This window comes from Eucyclogobius newberryi, unplaced genomic scaffold (genome assembly GCF_026437365.1).
Source record: "Eucyclogobius newberryi isolate DKJ021-1_F unplaced genomic scaffold, fEucNew1.0.hap1 SCAF_9, whole genome shotgun sequence".
Lineage (NCBI taxonomy): Eukaryota > Metazoa > Chordata > Actinopteri > Gobiiformes > Gobiidae > Eucyclogobius > Eucyclogobius newberryi.
In genome coordinates, this window is record NW_027316532.1 from 6963881 (window position 1) to 6983337 (window position 19457).

The window sequence follows — 19457 nt, forward strand, 5'->3', positions numbered from 1 at the left end:
TATATTACTGACAATGAAATACTTGAAATACTAAAACTCTCCAAAACTACTCAAAAACAGCATGATTCCTCTCGTTCGTTCTTCCTCTTTGACTAATTGTCATGTGACTAATGTTTACATTCCTCGTGTGCGTCCTGAACATCCGGGTTAGCAAAGACTAACGTTTTTTTCCGTTTCGTTTTATCACAAAAGACGACAAAGTTATTATAAGAAATGTAACGCGCGCAGAAAAGAGCGCATATTTTTCCGCAAATTTTTAATGGAATTGAAACGTTCATAACTTTGGTTTTATCTGGTGGATTCGAAAAAAACAAAAACTCAGATGTTGCTACGGGTCTCCACTTCCGTATGACGTCTACGTTGCTTGGTTTTCATACTACACGGTCCTAAAGCCGACCATGTTTTCACACGCGCTGGCGCGGGCGTCGACCCCGAAGGGTTAATGCCATACTGTGCTGCATTCCAAGGCAAAGCAACAGCATCTCCGTGAAGACGAGCTGGCGGATGGAATTCTTATTGATAACTTGTGCTGCGCCTTCTGCAGGCTCCTTCGTGATGACAGTGACGTCGGTGGACAAAGACGACCCTAAAACGGCCAATGGGATGCTCCGGTACAAGATCCTGTCCCAGAATCCTCAGAGCCCCTCCTCCAACATGTTCACCATCAACAACCGCACCGGCGACATCATCACTGTGGCCGCGGGGCTGGACCGAGAGGTGAGAGGGTCTGCCAAAGTCCATGAACGCACCAACACCCTCGCACCAAACAAGCCACGTTTCACTTGTATAAACCTGAAATATGAATTTCTCACCAAACGCTGACTTGATCTTGTGATAAACCGCTGTATTTCCAGTGAGGCTAACTTTATATATTGAGACAGACCAGTTCATAATGCATCTAACATCGCCAAGCCCAATAAAATATGTAAAGAGATGTTAAAACACAGTGTGTGTGTGCGAAGTGTGATGGTAAACTGGAAGTAGTTTCCTGTTTACTCTAGTTTTTGTCACGTCTCACAGCGACACAAACTTGGAATTGCTAAATGTTTGTGAAGAGTGGCCTCATGATTCAAAAGTAATTCAGGTTCAAGTCATTTATTTATTTGTACATTGATAGCCAGTGTTTTGTTTAAGAGCCAATTTTAATTTAGTCTTAATTATCTTTTTGTGTCAGATACGTTTTAGTCATGTTTGCCATTTAGATTTGGATTTAGCTCCTCACTTTGGGTTGCCAGACGTTAAGAAACCACTTAAACCACTTTGCAATAAAACCAAAGCTCTCCCTGTGATATGATGTGTCCTCGGTTTATGACAGCTAATGGCATGCCAGCTTCACTTGTGATTGTATTGCTGTTTTTAAACCAGTATGAGTGCATTTTACTGCTGTTTTCACTTTTAGGAGATGTTCAATTTAACGGCGTCAAGATTTTGAGATAATATAAATTAGAAATATACCAAATGATCTGACAACACAAAATAAAATCAATCTTAGCTGTAATTTGGGCGTTGAAGAGCTCATTTCTTCACATATTGCACAACTGCTGAGAGCACAGGACATGGAACTCTAAACAAGAGGTGTGGTCATGCCAAAATATGAGGTGGAAATAAGCATTGAGCATGTGGTGTGGTGCATTCTGGGACTGGCCAGAATCTGAACTAATAAACTTAAAAACTAGTGCACTGAAAAATTTTATAATTCCTGTATATGGTTGACGCTCTGAGGTTGTATTTCAATATTTCATTTTCAATTTGGGGAATAAATTGATTACAATAATATTATTGTAGTGATTCATTGTGTGAATCAAAACAAAATTTTCCCTTTTTGTTCATTTTATTTTGAAATCGAAAATCCATTGAACGAATCCCATATTTATATCACTGTTTCACAACAAGCATCTCGCTCACTTCTTTCTTGCCTGGATATGAGGCCATGACTGCAAACCTCTCCCACAGGTGGTGCTTTTGATTGCCACAGTTATCAGTCATTGGTTCAAACACTATCACCATATATGGACCGGCACCATCCCACTCCAGCCTCCAGCAGCCAAGTACAGCCTCTTCAAGTCAGAGTTAAGGTCACGAAGGAAACAGAATCGCCAAGATCGGGGGCAAAATACGGCCCTTCGTGTGCTTTTCCTCCGAGAAACAGGTTGCTTTGCTGTCGTAGGAGGGGGTGTAACAGAAGGCGATTTTGGCGATGGTTGAAAAACAAAGTGGTCTGACATTTCACAAGAAGGAGCTTGCCAAAAGGGGCAGGTTGTTGGGTATTTTTGGTCTGAACACGTTTGTTAGTTGGAAGAACTAGCTTCGAACCACTTGGAAGAATGTTGTCTTTCAGGACACTGCAAAAATGATTTTTACGTTTTCAAAATAACTTGAATTCAGAATGTGTATTTGAGTAGTTTTGAGTGAATCTGAATTATTTTTAATCAATATATTTTTAGTGGTTCTATTTTCCTTTCTTCTGGCTAAATTCTTTACTTTGGGGTTGTGCAATATGGACAGAAATTAATATCTCAATATTTTCACAAACAAAAATCTGGTGATATTTTAGCTGAACTGTACTTCAGAAATGTGTAAACCTGTGACCTGGTTGAGGTGGAAAATCACACAAACAAGAATGAACAGAAAAACAACCAAGCATTTTTGGACTTGGAGTGCATTTTTTTAAAAGTTGGAGGCCTAATGGTCAGTAGTTGAACTGCGCACAACACAGATGAATGAAAGCATTTTCAACACACTGTTAGTCCTGATTATGAATAAACCACACTTAAATAAAGTCACGCTGTGAAGTTAAAATGTTACCCTGAAGATAGTTTCCCTCTCAGACAAAGATCTGAATTATCCAGTCCATTTTCCAATGTGAGATCTGAGTTAAATAAACCATGTCTGAATGATATTAGTCCATAAACACAAGTTTGTAGTTCATCTAACCTTATTTTTCACCCAGAAGCGTCACAGTTGTTTGGGGGCACTTGCGCTCTCTCTAGTGGCACGAATATGTATTAAATATTTATAAATATTTAATTATGGTTAACTAAAAACCCTACAAATCATTGTATTCCTTTCTCTGATTACATTAGATAATATTCTTACATACAATACATTTCTACTTAATTAAGATGACTTTTTAAGCGCAATTGTTTCTCTACATCGGCTGCTATTTTATTTATATGGTAAATTACGAAACAAATATTTATGAAGCTATTTTATTACATATATGTCACTGTTTAAACCTATACACATTTTTATTTATGTACCGTAGATATAATGTTTTCGTTGTGGACTGTAAAGTAGTCCCTCAGTATTAATAGTGCATTGTGTGCGTAATGCCATCCATATTTGACGGCTGCGTGTTTATCTGCCGCTAGCTGTGAGCCAGTGCTTTTCTTTCACCTGTCAGCGTTTGGCTCCTCACACTGGACTGGCTCGTCTCCACATAAACATTTACACTCACTCCACTCTGGGACGCTTTTATTGAAAACTGCCATCAGCTGTTGTGTGGAAACCAATATCTGCTCCACTGTCAAGGCCGGGCCCTGCCAATGTAGAAACGTACATGGATAAGATGTTTTGGATCAAAGAGACACAGTGGTCATCAGCCTTAGTCACTGATGTTAAGTTGTAGAGGTGCAGAATGACAGACGTAGTGAATAAATAAAGAAAATATCTTTCAAAAATGTGTAAATAACTGCATTCTAAATTCTGAAATGGCGGCATCTTGGGGCAAAAGAGAACTGGATCAGCTCCAGACCATCACAAAATATAAAAAATCAAGTTATTTTTTGGCAAATAATATCTGGCTGGGGACGAGCCAGATTTATAATGTACTTTCAGGGCAACACAATTTTCTTTTCTTTTCTCTTGACTTCATGACACAGCTCTCACAGTTTGCCAAATGTATCTCCCCCAATGATACCCCACTCTCCTGTTGTGTAAAAAAAAATGTGTTGATTAATTTCATGGTGTGTTTTTGTGTTGCAGAAAGTGACTCAGTACACGCTGATCATCCAGGCCACAGACATGGAGGGGAACCCCACGTACGGACTCTCCAACACGGCCACCACAGTGATCCGGATCACAGACGTCAACGACAACCCTCCAGAGTTCACCACTGACACGGTAGGACCACTCCCTTACAACTATTATATATTCATATGTATTCTCTAAAAAACTTCTTACATGCATTTTAAGTTTTATGAAAAATGACAAATGATGTTTTGACGTGCCCATATTTTATTGCCATGACCCTTAATTGATTTCTGCATTTTAGTCAAGCTAAATAATTTCTCTTAATATAATTCTCAATATTTTTTTTATGTTGATATTACAGGATACACGGGCAATATTGATAAAAATGTATACAAGTCAAATTTGTGATTTTTCTGAGATGTACTTTGGTGCTAGGCCATGGAGAGACTTGTACACAAGCAAAGCTGCTTTAAAGTCTATTCTCTGAGCCACAGGGGGCAGTGCAGAGACCTGAGAACAGGACTAATGTGATCGTACTTCCTGTTTCTAGTCGGAAAAAATTGTACGTCTTCTCCCTTAATGATGCCGCTTTGGGTCGGGGGTATCTCTTAATGCCACGTCAGCCTCGTCCCTGCGAGGCGCTCTTTACATTCTGTTTCCCTTGAAGCAAAAGTTTCAGCTCCGGTGAGATGCTGAACGTCTATAATAGGTCTTTTTAAGCTCGCAGATGAGGAGAGTGGCAGTGAGGCACACACACCCCGGGGCTGTGACCAGAGCACAGCCCCACAGAGCGTCCCTCTAGGAGAATAACAATAGGACACATGTGAAGAACGGGACGGAGAGAGAGATGACAGAAAAGCCCTGCCTCAGCATTAAGCCGATCTGTTTGATCCCTTTCCGTGTTCATCTCGCTAACGTTGTGTTATAAGCAATTTGGGAAATGTGTGTTCACCTTTTCCTCTGAAATGGATCATTTAAAATGCTTTACATTGTAGTTTTGAATGTATTCAATTAAATACAGGCTTATAAAACTAGATACATACATGTATTATTTTATGGGCTATAGATATTGATAAGAGACTCGTTAAGAAACTGAATCAATAAGAAAAATGGTCAATACCATTGATATTGCTCAATTCCCTCTTGTCAGGTCTTGAGCAGCAGCATTCTGGATGTTAAAGTAGTCTAACCTACCAGAGACAAATCTGCTCGAGACACTACACCTCTTTTTAGATGTTAAAGAGCTGCTGATGTTATTGATTTGACGTGGCTGTTAAAGTTCAAGTCTGAGTCCATTATTACCCCCAGATTTCTAACTTGATTTGAAGGTTTTAGAGCGAGACTCTGGAGGTGACTAACACTTTCTCTTGGCCAAAGACGATGATTTCAGTCTTATCTGAGTTCAGCTGGAGAGACTTTCTTTTTCTTCCACACACTGATCTGTTGGATGCAGTGACTCTGTACTCATGTTTTAATTCTGTGCTCATTTCAATAGAATCTTGCAAACTAAACTACACCTTCCATCACTGCTCTATGTTTGTGTGTTTCAGTTCTTCGGCGAGGTGCATGAGAACCGCGTGAACGTGATCGTGGCCAACCTGACGGTCACAGACAAGGACCAGCCGCACACCGCCGCCTGGAGCGCAGTGTACCGCATCATCGCCGGGGACCCCACCGGACGCTTCTCCATCCCCACGGACCCCACCACCAACGAGGGCCTGCTCACCGTGGTCAAGGTCAGGTCACGCACACGTTTAGTATAGAGCGGTGCATGAATACAAAATGTCATTGGTTTTTCCTTTTGTGGTGGAAGAAGATGGACTGGGGGTATTTTAAATTGTATATGGAGATTGTAGTGCAACAAGGGTTATGGCTAATGAAAAATGGTGAATGGTACTGTACATATGACCAGAGTATTTGAGCTGAGCATTACTGCATAGTTAATTTAGTCCTTTAGTTGATCAATCAGTCAGTGATGTCTTATTGACCACATTTTTATTAGTTGGCTATTTATTTGATCAAGATTACAAGGAATTTGTGGCATTTTTGAAAATCTCACGTGTTTTTTTGGTTTCTTTTTGTACCTGTACAAATACTCAGCACTTTTCCCAAAAAAAAAGAAGATAAAAAGAGTAAATGAGTCGATAGAGAGAGAGAGCGTCATGTGATGTTTCTGAGGAGCCACTTTCAGGTCATGTTCTGGACTCTGCATCATTTTAGAGACAATAAAAGGAGAAAATCCACAAAAAAAAAAAAAAAGATTTCAAGGATTTGTATGGACCGCCACAGAAAGGAGAATACAGTGAGTACAGGAGTTTAAGGAAATTGGACTAATGAAGATGCTGTTTTCTCATACTGTGTATTTAGTCGTTCTTTTCCCCCCGAGATCCTAATGATTTGAGAGCTTTTGTCAGCGCAATCCGTTTAAGTCGATGAATCAATGCACAGGATGTGGTTTTTTTTTACTACAGCCTTACTGAGCTCTTACTCACCTCTTGTCATTACACATTTTTACACTTTCACACCCTCTTGTTCCTCCTAAATTACATTGTGGCTGGAGGAAAGGCCAGGCTAGTGCACAATGCACGACAAACCATCCCCTTCATCTGCGTGGAGCCCCTCTTGGCTGCAGATTACACACTCCACAAACTATGTCAGAGCGCGGCCCCCTCTCCATCTCCGGCCCCGTCCCCAGGGGGCACTGTTTCGGTCCAGTCCCCATTGGGCTGACCTGCTTCGGCCCCCTCAAGGTCAGAGTCCACATTGAAAATCCAAAAATCGATAGAAACTGCTGCACGTTCTTTTAAGCGAGTCGCATGTCAGATTTTTATATTAAAATATGCTGGGATCAAATATGTGTAATATATCTCTGTAGGCTTTATAAATAGCTTTTTTGATGGTAGACCAAGGACATCGAGAGCGGCTCACTGTATCTGAGATCCATGTTTGAGTTGAGGCCGAGAGGTTGTTGATTTGCCCTGCGGCTGGAAACAAGCATGTTTTGAAGCATATTACCATCTTTATTGAAATAAATATAGATATGGAGTGTAACAACTAAAGCCGACTGAACATTAGAGGATTTTTTTATTTGCCTCGAGTCCATTTGTCTCGTCACGCCTCATCTGTAGTTTGGTTGTCGGGTTGCAGCTCCAAAACCTCACATTTCTACAACCGCCACTTGCAATGAACATAACAACAACCAATCAGAGCAGCCAGACGTTGCCTGCTGATGGAATAGCCCAGTGTAACCACAATGGAGTTTATGCACACTTTTTGGATAAGCAGCTTATGCTCGCCTCTCATCATCGTGTAGTTGTTTTCAGTGCATACACACACCGTTTCGATCATGTGTCTCTTGCACGGTCCGTCTTTACTGCATTTTGTTTGGACAAGAAAGGGTTAACGCCGGCGAGTTTAAAAAGCCGTAGTTCCAAAAAGCAGTGCTGCAAAAATATTAATAATACAATATGTTGTGGGAACTGTGTCTACAAGAAGCACTTCCTTGTACTTGTAACATTCACTCTTGTTTTAAATGCAACCACAGCTAAATCTGGGCTGTCCTTAGCTGTCATACTCTGAGGACACATCCTACAAAGTCCTTTTGGGTTTATTGGGAACTTTTAGTCATAAAATCTGGCAGCCCACAGTGAGCAGTTCATTGTGCTTTCTGATTGGATAATTGATTTAAAATACAGCACAGAATTTAAACAAACAATTCAGACCCTAAAACACACGCCTAGGGGCTATGTCGGCAAAAAAGATAAACACCACTATATTTTCATAATTTTCACCATGAATACACCATTTGTACATATTCTCTATCCAGAAGCTTTCAGTCAGCATATTTTATCTTTCGTTGGTTGAAAAGGTATTTCGAAATCTCAATGTACCGGTACAATTAAAGTAACGGTTTGACGAATCGAGAAAATCATTGCTAACTAAACAAATACTGAAATATGACTTACTTGAAGCCGCAATAAAACATGTTGTAATTGGAAACAAATCAACATAAGAATATATTCAATACCGTGTTTATGTTTATTTGAAGACGTGGGCTATGTTTTTGAAAAGTATGAGAAAAGGATACATACTCTAGTCTATAATGTTACTATTTCTATCTCGTAAAGACATGCATGTGGGGGGGAAGTGGAGGTAGTTAACCTGCAATTGTCCAGGGTGCACCGTCCTCTGCCCAAGGTGACCCAGGAAGGACAACACAGGAAAAATGAATCAATAAAAAAAGCTACTGACTTCTTGACCCCATTTAAGCTCCACTATGGATTTCCAAAAGGTCAAAAAGGACATTGTAAATTATGCCAAAGAAATATACTTGAGATGTTTACAAACTTTCTAAACAAATGCAGTACAGCCTGAAATTGCCCTAAAGGCCCATTCAAGCTATGTCGGTGTCTTTATGTCGATCAGGTAAAATACAAAGTGGTAGCTCAGGGACATTTCAAATAAAGCCTTAAGCTATTTTGAATTATGCAGCAGAAATAAAACCACAATTATACATGACTTTGGTATCTTTCCATTTAAAGTATTTGATATTCGTGATGTTTGCATGTAGCCTGTGTATACTATGGACCCAGGAAGCAGCTTCAACCACACAACCCAATAATCTCTCTGGTTAGAAAGGTTCATTTAACTACTACTTAATATTAGGAGTGCTCTCTGGTTCACATCCAAGCTACAGAAAGCACTCTCAAAATCTGGCCAAAAAATGATTTGCATATAACAAAATCAGGCCGTATTTGTGCCAGTCTGTGTCAAACCCTTTTGTACTAGGTCTTCTCCTGCTCTCTGTCTGCTTCGTCACTCACCACTAATGTGTGGGAGCTTGTGGTCAGACTTTACAACAGGGGATTTAATATTCATTGTCGACTTCCTGGCTCGGTCTGCAACTGCACAGTGCTGGTCAGATGTAATGCACTGACTTTTAAAACTATATGGAGCAGCATGGATCCCAGGAGCAGCTCCAGGTGCCTTTAAAAGCCTTTAGAAAAATATTTTTTATACAACAACACCAGGCTTGGGAAATATGTGTCATCCACTGTTTGAGCACAGGCAGCTCTGATGACCATGTTTAAAGGCACTCAGACTTTTCTTGGTGGCACTTGTGGTGACTGTACGCAGTAGAGTGTGTGGCTATTGCTGCAAAACAGTCAGGCCTGATTCTTTTTTTTTTTTTTTTCTTTTGCAGTACATGTATACATATATATATTTTATTTCTAAAGACATTCCTTATTGATTGATTAGTCGACTAAAGGGGGTGTGAGTAAAGCTCTGAAAATGATGTAGCATGACCCAAACTGCACTCAAAAGACTGTACAGGAGTTGTATTTTATATATAGATCCAAGGTTTTGTCGACCAGGATTTGTATGAGTGGCCTAATTATTTTATTTCAATTTACAGGATTGACACAGGACAGTAGCAAAAAATGAGAAGATTTAGTGGAAATATTAGAAGATTTAGCAGAAGATTATGGAGTGAATCAAAAGTTTAACATAATTTATATATATATTTCCACTATATCTTCTCATTTTTTGCTCCTGTCCTGTCTGAATCCTTTAAATTGAAAAAAAAAATAATAATTAGGCCAAAATCTCGGATCATACTTCCCGCACGGAAATGAGTCGCACGGAAATGAGTCGCACGGATGGCAGCGGTCCGTGTGGTGCGGCGCGGGGGGCGTGTAGCTCAGATTTCTACCGTCTGCAGCCGCATGAACCGCAGAGACTCTAAATACAGCCAACGTCTTCTCCGCTGCCCTCCGAGCGTCTCATTTCCGTGCGGAATTGACATGCGGGAAGTATAATCTAAGCTTGAGATCCTATAAGTGGTACGTTATAAATGATGTATCCCATTGCAAGCAATTCTGACAAATCAAACACAAATACACATATATGTTTATAATATATTGAGCCTAGTAATCACATAGATATAAAAAAAAATCTGTAACATCTGCTTTCCATATGGTATATTTAGAAGAAGAAAAAATAAACATGTCTTACTTTTACTTATGATTATATAACAAATTTATTTTTTCACTTATTCCTTAGACTATAACCTCCTTTTCTCTCTTTGATTATATTTAGAATGAGTAAGTTGTTGGAATTATGTTGTCCCTTATTTTATACATTATCAGAGCTATTATATTTTATTAGATCCATCAACTTTAAAACCTTTAAAACAATGGACTAGTGTTCTTTTAATAAACATTTTACATTGTGTTATATTTAACAAAGGGGTTTTATATGTATTTCCCCATATTTCTAGACAACAAAGTGATGAAATACATTATTACCCGTCTAAACGCTCTCCCTCCTCCAGCCCGTAGACTTTGAGCTGACGCGCTCCTTCATGCTGACGGTGGAGGCGGAGAACGAGATCCCTCTGGCCCGCGGCATCCACCTGCCCCGTCAGTCCAGCGCCACAGTCTCAGTGCGCATCCTGGACCTGAACGAGCCCCCGGAGTTCAGCCCCAACCCCAAATCCATCAAACTGGAGGAGGGTCTGCCCTCGGGGTCCCTGCTCACCACCTTCACCGCCCAGGACCCGGACCGCTTCATGAGGCAGACCGTCAGGTGAGCGAGGGATGCTGGGAGTTCTGGGAATTATGTACAATCAGCGAATTACATCCAAGTGCAGGGGGGGTGTGGTCTTTGCGTATGAAACTGTAATATAATACTGTATTTCCATCAAAAACATAGCTGAAAATGTGTTTGATTTCATTTGCACATTGTATTGATCCTGCTTCTTTAGTCTTTGTAGTTTCACAAAGCGACGTATGTTTATTATGCATTTATTATGCATTGTACTTTGTTACAACTTTAAACATATTTTAGATTATAGACTTAGACTTTTTTGCAAACTGACTTTACAAGTGAACAAAGAGTATGGGTTTTCTCTTGAATAAATGTGACTGACCGTGGCTAAACCAGTTACATGTCTACCCGGACTCACTCACAATTTTGGATTAGTAATATTAAAGGTGCAGCACCTGATTTTTTTTGACAGAACTACTTCATATTAAACTGTTAGAAGCGGTCCAAATGTATTCCTCACATTCCTAGTATTCCAATGATTCACAGCGATGAGTTTATAAGCGCGTTTCACAACTTTCAGAGGCCAGAGCGGAGTTTTTCCGTCACGCTAAAGCTAACAACAACTAGCACGCTAACAGCACACTTCCTGCTTCTCGGATGATAACACGCTTTATAATTAAATGCATGGATCAAAACTATTTTTCAGGCACAGCCCCTTTTAATATGTTTTTTAATGGTAGCTTCTTTAATTAGCTATAGATTTATGAACATAAGCAATAAATACTTAATACCTATTTATTGCTTAAACCTCAAATGAACATTTTGCATCCCATTACCATTTAACACATTAAAAATTAAGTAACTGCAAAGATCGTACAAAATACAGATATTCCACTGCAACAAGCTGTTTTAAGCTTTTGTTTGATTTACTACAAGTTCAGACTTCTGTCGATTCTTCATCCTGATATTTATAGTTCAAAGCCAACAAGAACCAGCTCCTCTGAACTGTGCTTTAAAGAAAAAAGGACACATTACCATTTAGTTTCACCCAGTTCTAATGTGTGCTGCCTGAAATGGAAGAACCTACAATGTCCCAATATTACGTGCTCAATTCAGGCTCTGACCAGAACACGAGCTATAAAACAATCATTTTGACATGCCACTTTGAGGGAAATTCAACGAAAACTAAGTCCAATCTTTTTAACGGCCCCAGACTCGATTCCTGCCCAAAAATTGCCCTCCCAAGTGTGGTCATTCTGGAGGACATTTGCTGAAACTACCAGTCATAGCTTTTAGTGTAATACGCGTGCATATGCTTCACCCTCATCTGGTCCAATTCAATTCAACTTTACAACGCCTGTGGGGCAATAATCACATTCAATAATTTTAAAAGCTGCAATACTTGCTCAAAATGTATCATGGACTGACTGCTGCGATGAAAAGCCAATGGTTGGTTTGACAAAGGATCTCTGGGGAGATCAAAAGGCCTAAAAATATGGTTTTATTTAAAGATACTTGCTTTATTTCAATTAGAATCTCCATGTAGCAAGTTTATTACGTCCAATGTTCTTTCACTCAATTATTCAACTGAGGTTATGAAAGATTTTCTCGATTGAACGTCCTCGAACTAGAAAATGATTACGCTCGTCATAATGGAATAGAATAGGAGAATACTCATCTAACGGTGATGCTTTTATGAAATATTGAAATAGCGTGACTCCAGCTGGACTTTGTTCTTAATTAAAATATAAACTTGAAAGTGAATTTGAGCGAAGCAGAAAGTACAATTCTTTGTCAGTATTGACCCAAATCTTGCCACCTGCGCTTGCCACGACCCTTATAAATACCTTATTATAACTTTGATTATTCTAACGTTATCAAGAACATAAGATAGAATCAAACAGTGTATTCTTTTACCAGCAAAATTACTGTAACAGCTTGAAAAATGATATCTAAAATGACTAAAACCATACAAGAAAAGAAAATAATTAAATAATAAGAAGGTAATATAGAGGTTATACACTGACATCATTGGGAGTGAGGAAGTATACTTGTTTTCCATAGTTTGCCTCATTTTTGTCCATGTTATTTTGTCCATGAGTTATTTTCTCACTCAAATTAAATGTATACGGTAAAATAAGTAGTTCTGTTGTTGCTCCGACTGTGCAGAGCTTGTTTGCTAATAGCAAGGGGGAAATAAAGGACACTTCAACTTGCCCTACAATAATACATTTCCTCTGCACGGAATCAAAAACATCTTATTTAAGGAGAGAAATGAAGCCTGCGTAAATTCAGCCTGGAAGACCTAACTCCATCCTACATCAAGGCCTCCATGGAAGGACCCCTCTCCCCAGCGCCATCATCGCACTCAAGCGGGCGCCCGCCTGTCCGTCTGTGAGAGTCAGATCCCTCACTTCACCATGGACTCTCCCAGGTTTATGCGCTTATCCCAAAGAGGTTATGCAGTTTTTCCTGGCCAAAGAAGTAGGGTGAAAGGTCAGGGGGCGTCTGCACCATGGCCCTCGCACCTGCTCCTCATCCCCAATCAACGCTCTCAGTGACTCCTCCCTGCTCCCAAGCAGCACCAGGCGGTCGCATTTAAGCCCTCAGGCAGATGGCTCGGCCGCTCAAACCGTACTGCGACCCACCGCCTCCCCAGCTCCTCCTCTGCATTCCCCTCATCCTCTACCTTCTCTTCACATCTACCACCACCAGTCTCCAGGCTCCGGGGGGAGACATCTAATACAAATAGATCATGGAGTGCCCATGATTGCAACGTCTTCCGCCGGGGTCTGAGCGCCAAATAACTCGCGAATAAAGCTTGCTAAACAGTCCATTCTCGTGGTCTCTTTGTCTCTCCAGGGTGAAATGTAGTCGGTTTCACTGCGTCTGTATCAGTGATAAATGTGAGCGCAGCTGCAGTGTTCCTGTTGTTTATCGGGTTTTATACGACTATTTACTTGATTTTCTTTTTTTAGATGACATACAAGCTAAATATTTAGCAGAGTTGTAGACTTTTATATTTGTCAGTAGACAGTAGCAGCTCTTACATTTTATGTATGTGTTACATATGTGTGTACACATGTGTACACAGACACACATCTACACAGGAGAACATTTCATTACCAACACAATTTTACCACAATATTCACCTTGCAAAAAAAAATAAAATCCTCTGAACTGTCTTGAAAAACCTTTATTGCTATAATGTGGTACCACTTTATAATAACTGCACCTTATTTATCCATAATAAAGTATGAACAAATACTTAATTCATAATGAACAAATAGTTAATTAAGAATGATTCAGGCTACTTATTAAAGTCATGCTACTAAATGAAGTCAGTAATAAAGTGTTCATTATGAATTAAATCTTCGTTCATGTTTTATTAAGACTGTTTAAAGTTTAGTTACGTAAGTTTAAAACCGTAAATATTGATTCATAATTATCTTTTTTGTCATATGCAACAAAATGATGCATGTAGGAATTGGAGCTTGAAATTCAATACAGAAATGTGGCCATTGTACTGCCACATCACAGTTATTGTTACATCCCTTAGTCTGGATATTGTTCCGTAAACTCAATATATTTTGTGAAAGCTGTTCATATCATATTAGATTTTGTGTTCTCCTTTTTCTAATATTTACCAGTGGAGCAGACATCTCCGCTGGGCTTAGTTTTCTTTGGATCTGCAGATCTATTGACATCAGTAAACACTCAAAATCTGTCTGTGCGATTTTATTGAATCTCAGTAAATAACAGCACAGTACATGGGCTTTATTGCACTGAAAGTTTGGCACCAGTACACGCAATGCTGTAGTCTGGAATAACAGACAGTTTCTTAAAATAAGTAACAGTTTGTGGAGAAAACAATAAGTTCAATGTAAAAAATGATAAATTTACTTAAAATCTGAACTTAGACAATTTCCTTCTCTATCAAAACAACAACATGTTGGTCGCATGCTTATGCTTAGTGTTGGTCTCATGTTTGTGCTTAGTGTTGGTCACATGCTTATGCTTAGTGTTGGTCGCATGTTTGTGCTTAATGTTGGTCACATGCTTATGCTTAGTGTTGGTCGCATGTTTGTGCTTAGTGTTGGTCGCATGCTTATGCTTAGTGTTGGTCTCATGTTTGTGCTTAGTGTTGGTCACATGCTTATGCTTAGTGTTGGTCGCATGTTTGTGCTTAATGTTGGTCACATGCTTATGCTTAGTGTTGGTCGCATGTTTGTGCTTAGTGTTGGTCACATGCTTATGCTTAGTGTTGGTCGCATGTTTGTGCTTAGTGTTGGTCGCATGCTTATGCTTAGTGTTGGTCGCATGTTTGTGCTTAGTGTTGGTCGCATGCTTATGCTTAGTGTTGGTCGCATGTTTGTGCTTAGTGTTGGTCGCATGCTTATGCTTAGTGTTGGTCGCATGCTTATGCTTAGTGTTGGTCGCATGTTTGTGCTTAGTGTTGGTCACATGCTTATGCTTAGTGTTGGTCGCATACTTATGCTTAGTGTTGGTCACATGCTTATGCTTAGTGTTGGTCGCATGCTTATGCTTAGTGTTGGTCGCATGCTTATGCTTAGTGTTGGTCGCATGCTTATGCTTAGTGTTGGTCACATGCTTATGCTTAGTGTTGGTCGCATGCTTATGCTTAGTGTTGGTCGCATGCTTATGCTTAGTGTTGGTCACATGCTTATGCTTAGTGTTGGTCACATGCTTATGCTTAGTGTTGGTCACATGCTTGTGTGACCTTTGACCCACAATTTTGAGCCACAACTCAAGATTTTCCCAATGATCAGAAATGATTGATCGCAGAAGAACAAAATCATGCAGTGGGCTCGGAATTTATTTGAAGCATGTTCTAACCAATTTGTAAGTTGTGATTTTTCAGATCACTTAATATGATTATATAATTGTATTATATGTCTGCAGTCCATCCGAAATATGATAAAACATGCATTGAATGTCAAATGTCTTAAAGTTGATTAGTCCTGCCACGTATCGATCATAAAACGCACCTACCGCTCACCTGCAGCCACGTGCGGCTCGTCCCAGGACAGCAGCACGTTTCTGCGTGTCTGAGCGCATAATATAGTTCCCTCAGTGTACGAGGCAAAATGAAGACTGAGAAAGACAGTTCGAGCTGACTCAGAAGTGGACAGAAATCTAAGGGAGACGAGCGATGCGATCCGTCGCGCTAATAAACAAACGCACGTGTGTTTTGTATCAGTCCACACGGGGGAGTGCACATGTGCACTTCCACCTCAAATCGCCAAAAAATCGTCCATTGCGCCTTTAATTTAGGTTCAAGTTAAGCACAAAACATGAAATGTTTTTATTAACAGATTTTGGACCTCTTTCACACTTTTCTTTTCATCAAAGATATACTCAATATTTTAATCTTCAACACAACTATTTCAACGTCACTCACGACCGCTTCAGACTCGTCTTTAAGTCCGGGTGATTATTATTCTTCATAATTGGGCCAGGCTCTCACAAACAGGATTTAGTGCCCACTGTTTTCTCCTTACGTCCCACTATTTGTTTCTAAAAGTGGCGATGAGGTCTGCGTAGCCATGGCAACACAGTCTGCAAATTCTCTTCTGTGAGCTTTTGCCTTGTTCTTTACATGACATTTACATTGTGATCAGAAATGTTAAAGGTAAAGGTTAATGTCCAGGAGATATCATTTTGTTGAGAATGATTACAGTAAATAGACATAGCTGAAGGTCACGAGGGCTGATCGTGTCTTTGAAGGAGACATAGTATGCAACATCTACTTCTAAGAGCTTGTAACCGTGTTATAATTGTTTTCCCTCGTCATTTCACACTCAACGTTGTGTTTAGAGTGATACATGTTTGAGTAATCTTTATTCTCCTGTAATCCAAACACCATTACTCCATTGTTTTCATCGACCCCGACACATGCCCACTGAGCTTTACTCACTTCGTTCTCCGATTTAGTTTCTTCGGTGGTAAAAGATGGCATCATATTGGTTTCAACGGCCTGGCTGGCTCAGCGATGCATGACGCCAAAACATATTTATTTCTTCCACGTTACTTCTTCAATACAGGACAGTTCCTCCCACTGCATGACAACGGAAACATGCACAGAGTGATCAGATTCAAGCGATCAGCGTGACGGCAGCAAGAGTGGAGCTAGCACGGGCCCAGAGCGAGGCCGGTGGGATAAATCTTCAGGCTCCTGTTTCATTTCACACTAAAAATACATTGGTGCTGTATGGAAGAATTGTTTCTAGGCCGAAGCTGCAGTACCATCGAGTGGCCACTGATCAAACTTACACGAGGACCAAGCGTGTGTCTTATCCACTTTATATTATAGATCCATGGGTGATAGACATAAGATACAGCAGCGCCGTGCACCGTATAAGTCGCACCAGCCAAAAAATGCATAATAGAGAAGAAAAAAACATACATAAGTTGCACTGGAGTATAAAATAAAGTGGCAAGTGTGAAAATAATATAACATAAGTCTCTCTAGAAGTAGAAGTATATAAGTATAAATATAAGTTTAAGTCGCACCACAGCCAAAACTATGAAAAAAGATGCGACTTATAGTCCGGAAAATACGGTAGTCCTTTTGGCCCAAATTTTTAAATAAATCCACTGCTCACTAACACAATCCCTGAAGCCCGGTGTGGGAGTGTCACCCTTTGATGAAGCACCAGAAGCCGGGTGAACTCCGTGCCGCAATTTTCCAGCCGGAAGTCAGTTGACATGTTTCATTTATTTGACGTTTTAGATCCATCTTCTTGCTCGATTCAACCGTCTGGTCTGGCATCGCAGCCCATTGTTGTGATGAAGTGTAAGGTTAGGAGCAGGTCAGAATCAGTTCCACAGTTTTGGGTTTGAACTATGCCCATTGACCCAGTGTATTATTAAGTCAGTTTTCCATCACGATTGCAGTACAATTTTATTTTTGTTTTTGTTTCCAAACTAGCACTGAATACTAGAAAAAATGCGTAGAATCCAATCTGTGTATTTATTCCACCTCTCTGGCGCTTATAGATGCCTGCAGGTATTTTCTCACCATCCAATTTCTAGTTTCGCCGTGATCATTATAACTTTTTTTCAATTTGAATCTGTGTATGTTTTTGTAGGTCATGCAGAATAATCTCTTCAAAACCATTACCAAGTTTAATCAATACAACTGGTGAATCGTGAGGCCACTGCAGATGTTACAATAAAATTAATACATTTAATAGGCATGTGTAGTCATTTCCCAAGCCACTGCTCGATCGTGGCGGTGTTCCAAATGCGAGAAATGATCACATACCATACTCCAGCGACAGATGTAGATTCCAGCTCATTTAGGATGTTTTCTGTGAGGCTGTGTGTGTGTGTGTGTGTGTGTGTGTGTGAGCGGCCCCAGTGCTTGGGCCGCCTCCAGATTCTGATAGAGAAGGCTTTATGTGCTGTTTTCTAAAGGTCTCTCTTCTTCTTTCCCCCTCTTCCCCCCTGTCTCTTCAGGTACTCAAATATGTTCGACCCGGCTAACTGGCTGGAGATAGATCCGGTGAACGGGCGCATCTCCACCATCGCCGTTCTGGACCGAGAGTCGCCCTATGTGAAAAACAACCTCTACAACGTCACCTTCATGGCGTCTGACAATGGTGAGGAAAAAGTCTAACTACACGCGTCTATACACTTCTCAAAGTTCGTCTTCCACTAGTACGTTCAAGGGATTTCTGACGTTAAAGGTACTCTATGCAGCATGTCCCCCTTCTGGTTTCAAATGGCACTACAATCTCTTTCAAAACTTGTTAAATGTAGCCTTTTTGGGGCTTTTTCGGCCAGGACATGTTATAATATTGTTGCCTCGTATTAAACTGAATTCAAGATGTTTTCGTTAAACTCGTTTACAAGGTCTTCTCCTTCTGAGTCTCAGAAATCACTCTGGATTGTGATGTCAAAGGTAGAAATGTGGTCTCTTGTAATGTTTCCAAGTCCATAAATCATTAGCAGACTCGTTCTGAGCATTTCTGCTGTCTAATCATGTGCATTACAACTGCATCCTACATTAGCATGTTGGGGAAAGTTAGATTTATTTGTATCCACATGGGTAACACTAAATCCGATGAGGGAAAGTCTGATAGCAAGTGATGTGCTTTTCAATACATACTGTACATCAGTGCCCATCTTCCAAATATATAGAAAATATCAATAAATTGTGTTTACTGGTTTAATTCTTGGCTAGCACTAGTTTAGACCTGGTTTGGTCTTGGTTTAATCTTTGTTAAATTCTGCTTTGGACCTGTTTTGATTCTGGGTAAGTCGTGGTTCCTTCGGCCCAGAGGCCTTGGCCACCAGGAAAGCTCTGCTGTACATTATTACTACTAGAGCATGTTTGAAGGCCAATAACAAATAATATATAGTATTTGTCCTTGTGTTATCTAGGGCCGCAACTCAGAAATGTATCTAGCAATTATTATTTTGGTTAATCAGTTAGTTGTTTAAATATATGACATTTTTAATACATTCTACTCAAAAAACTAAGTGATGGTGCTTGAGAATATCTTCATTACAAAATTGACTGCACATTTCTTGTGGTATATTTAGGTAATTCCTGCTCTGTGTGAGTCAGGACAATTCTACCAGCACATGGCATGTTTTAATTTTAGTATAGTTCAAAAAACAATGATTTAGTTGCTAAATTAGTTCACAGTTTTACTATTTCACTTATCAATTAATTGCGATCAATCACAAGAATATCTCAGGTTGGACTCCCGGGCCTTTCTGGGTGGAGCATGTTCCTCCCCGTGTCTGGGTGTGGGTGGGTTTCCTCCGGGCACTGCTGTTTCCCCCATCAACTCAAACAAGCACCAGGTCAAATCCTCCAGCCACGGTGGTCCTGACCAAGCCTAGCAAATAAAAGCTGGAACCACTGCTCCTGAGGAGATGCCCCGGCAGCATTGAAGCATGAG

The 19457-nt window shown here is 40.1% G+C and overlaps 1 protein-coding gene across 1 annotated transcript in view; it reads left to right on the top strand.

The window, feature by feature from the left end:
- The window catches only part of LOC140353674 (cadherin-2-like), a 143843-nt gene that overhangs the window by 91518 nt on the left and 32868 nt on the right, over positions 1 to 19457 (top strand). The window contains exons 7-11 of the mRNA XM_072438341.1: positions 545 to 717; positions 3985 to 4122; positions 5523 to 5708; positions 10307 to 10560; positions 18004 to 18146. Of these exons, the coding sequence (XP_072294442.1) occupies positions 545 to 717; positions 3985 to 4122; positions 5523 to 5708; positions 10307 to 10560; positions 18004 to 18146 (894 nt within the window). The remainder of the gene's footprint in view (positions 1 to 544; positions 718 to 3984; positions 4123 to 5522; positions 5709 to 10306; positions 10561 to 18003; positions 18147 to 19457) is intronic.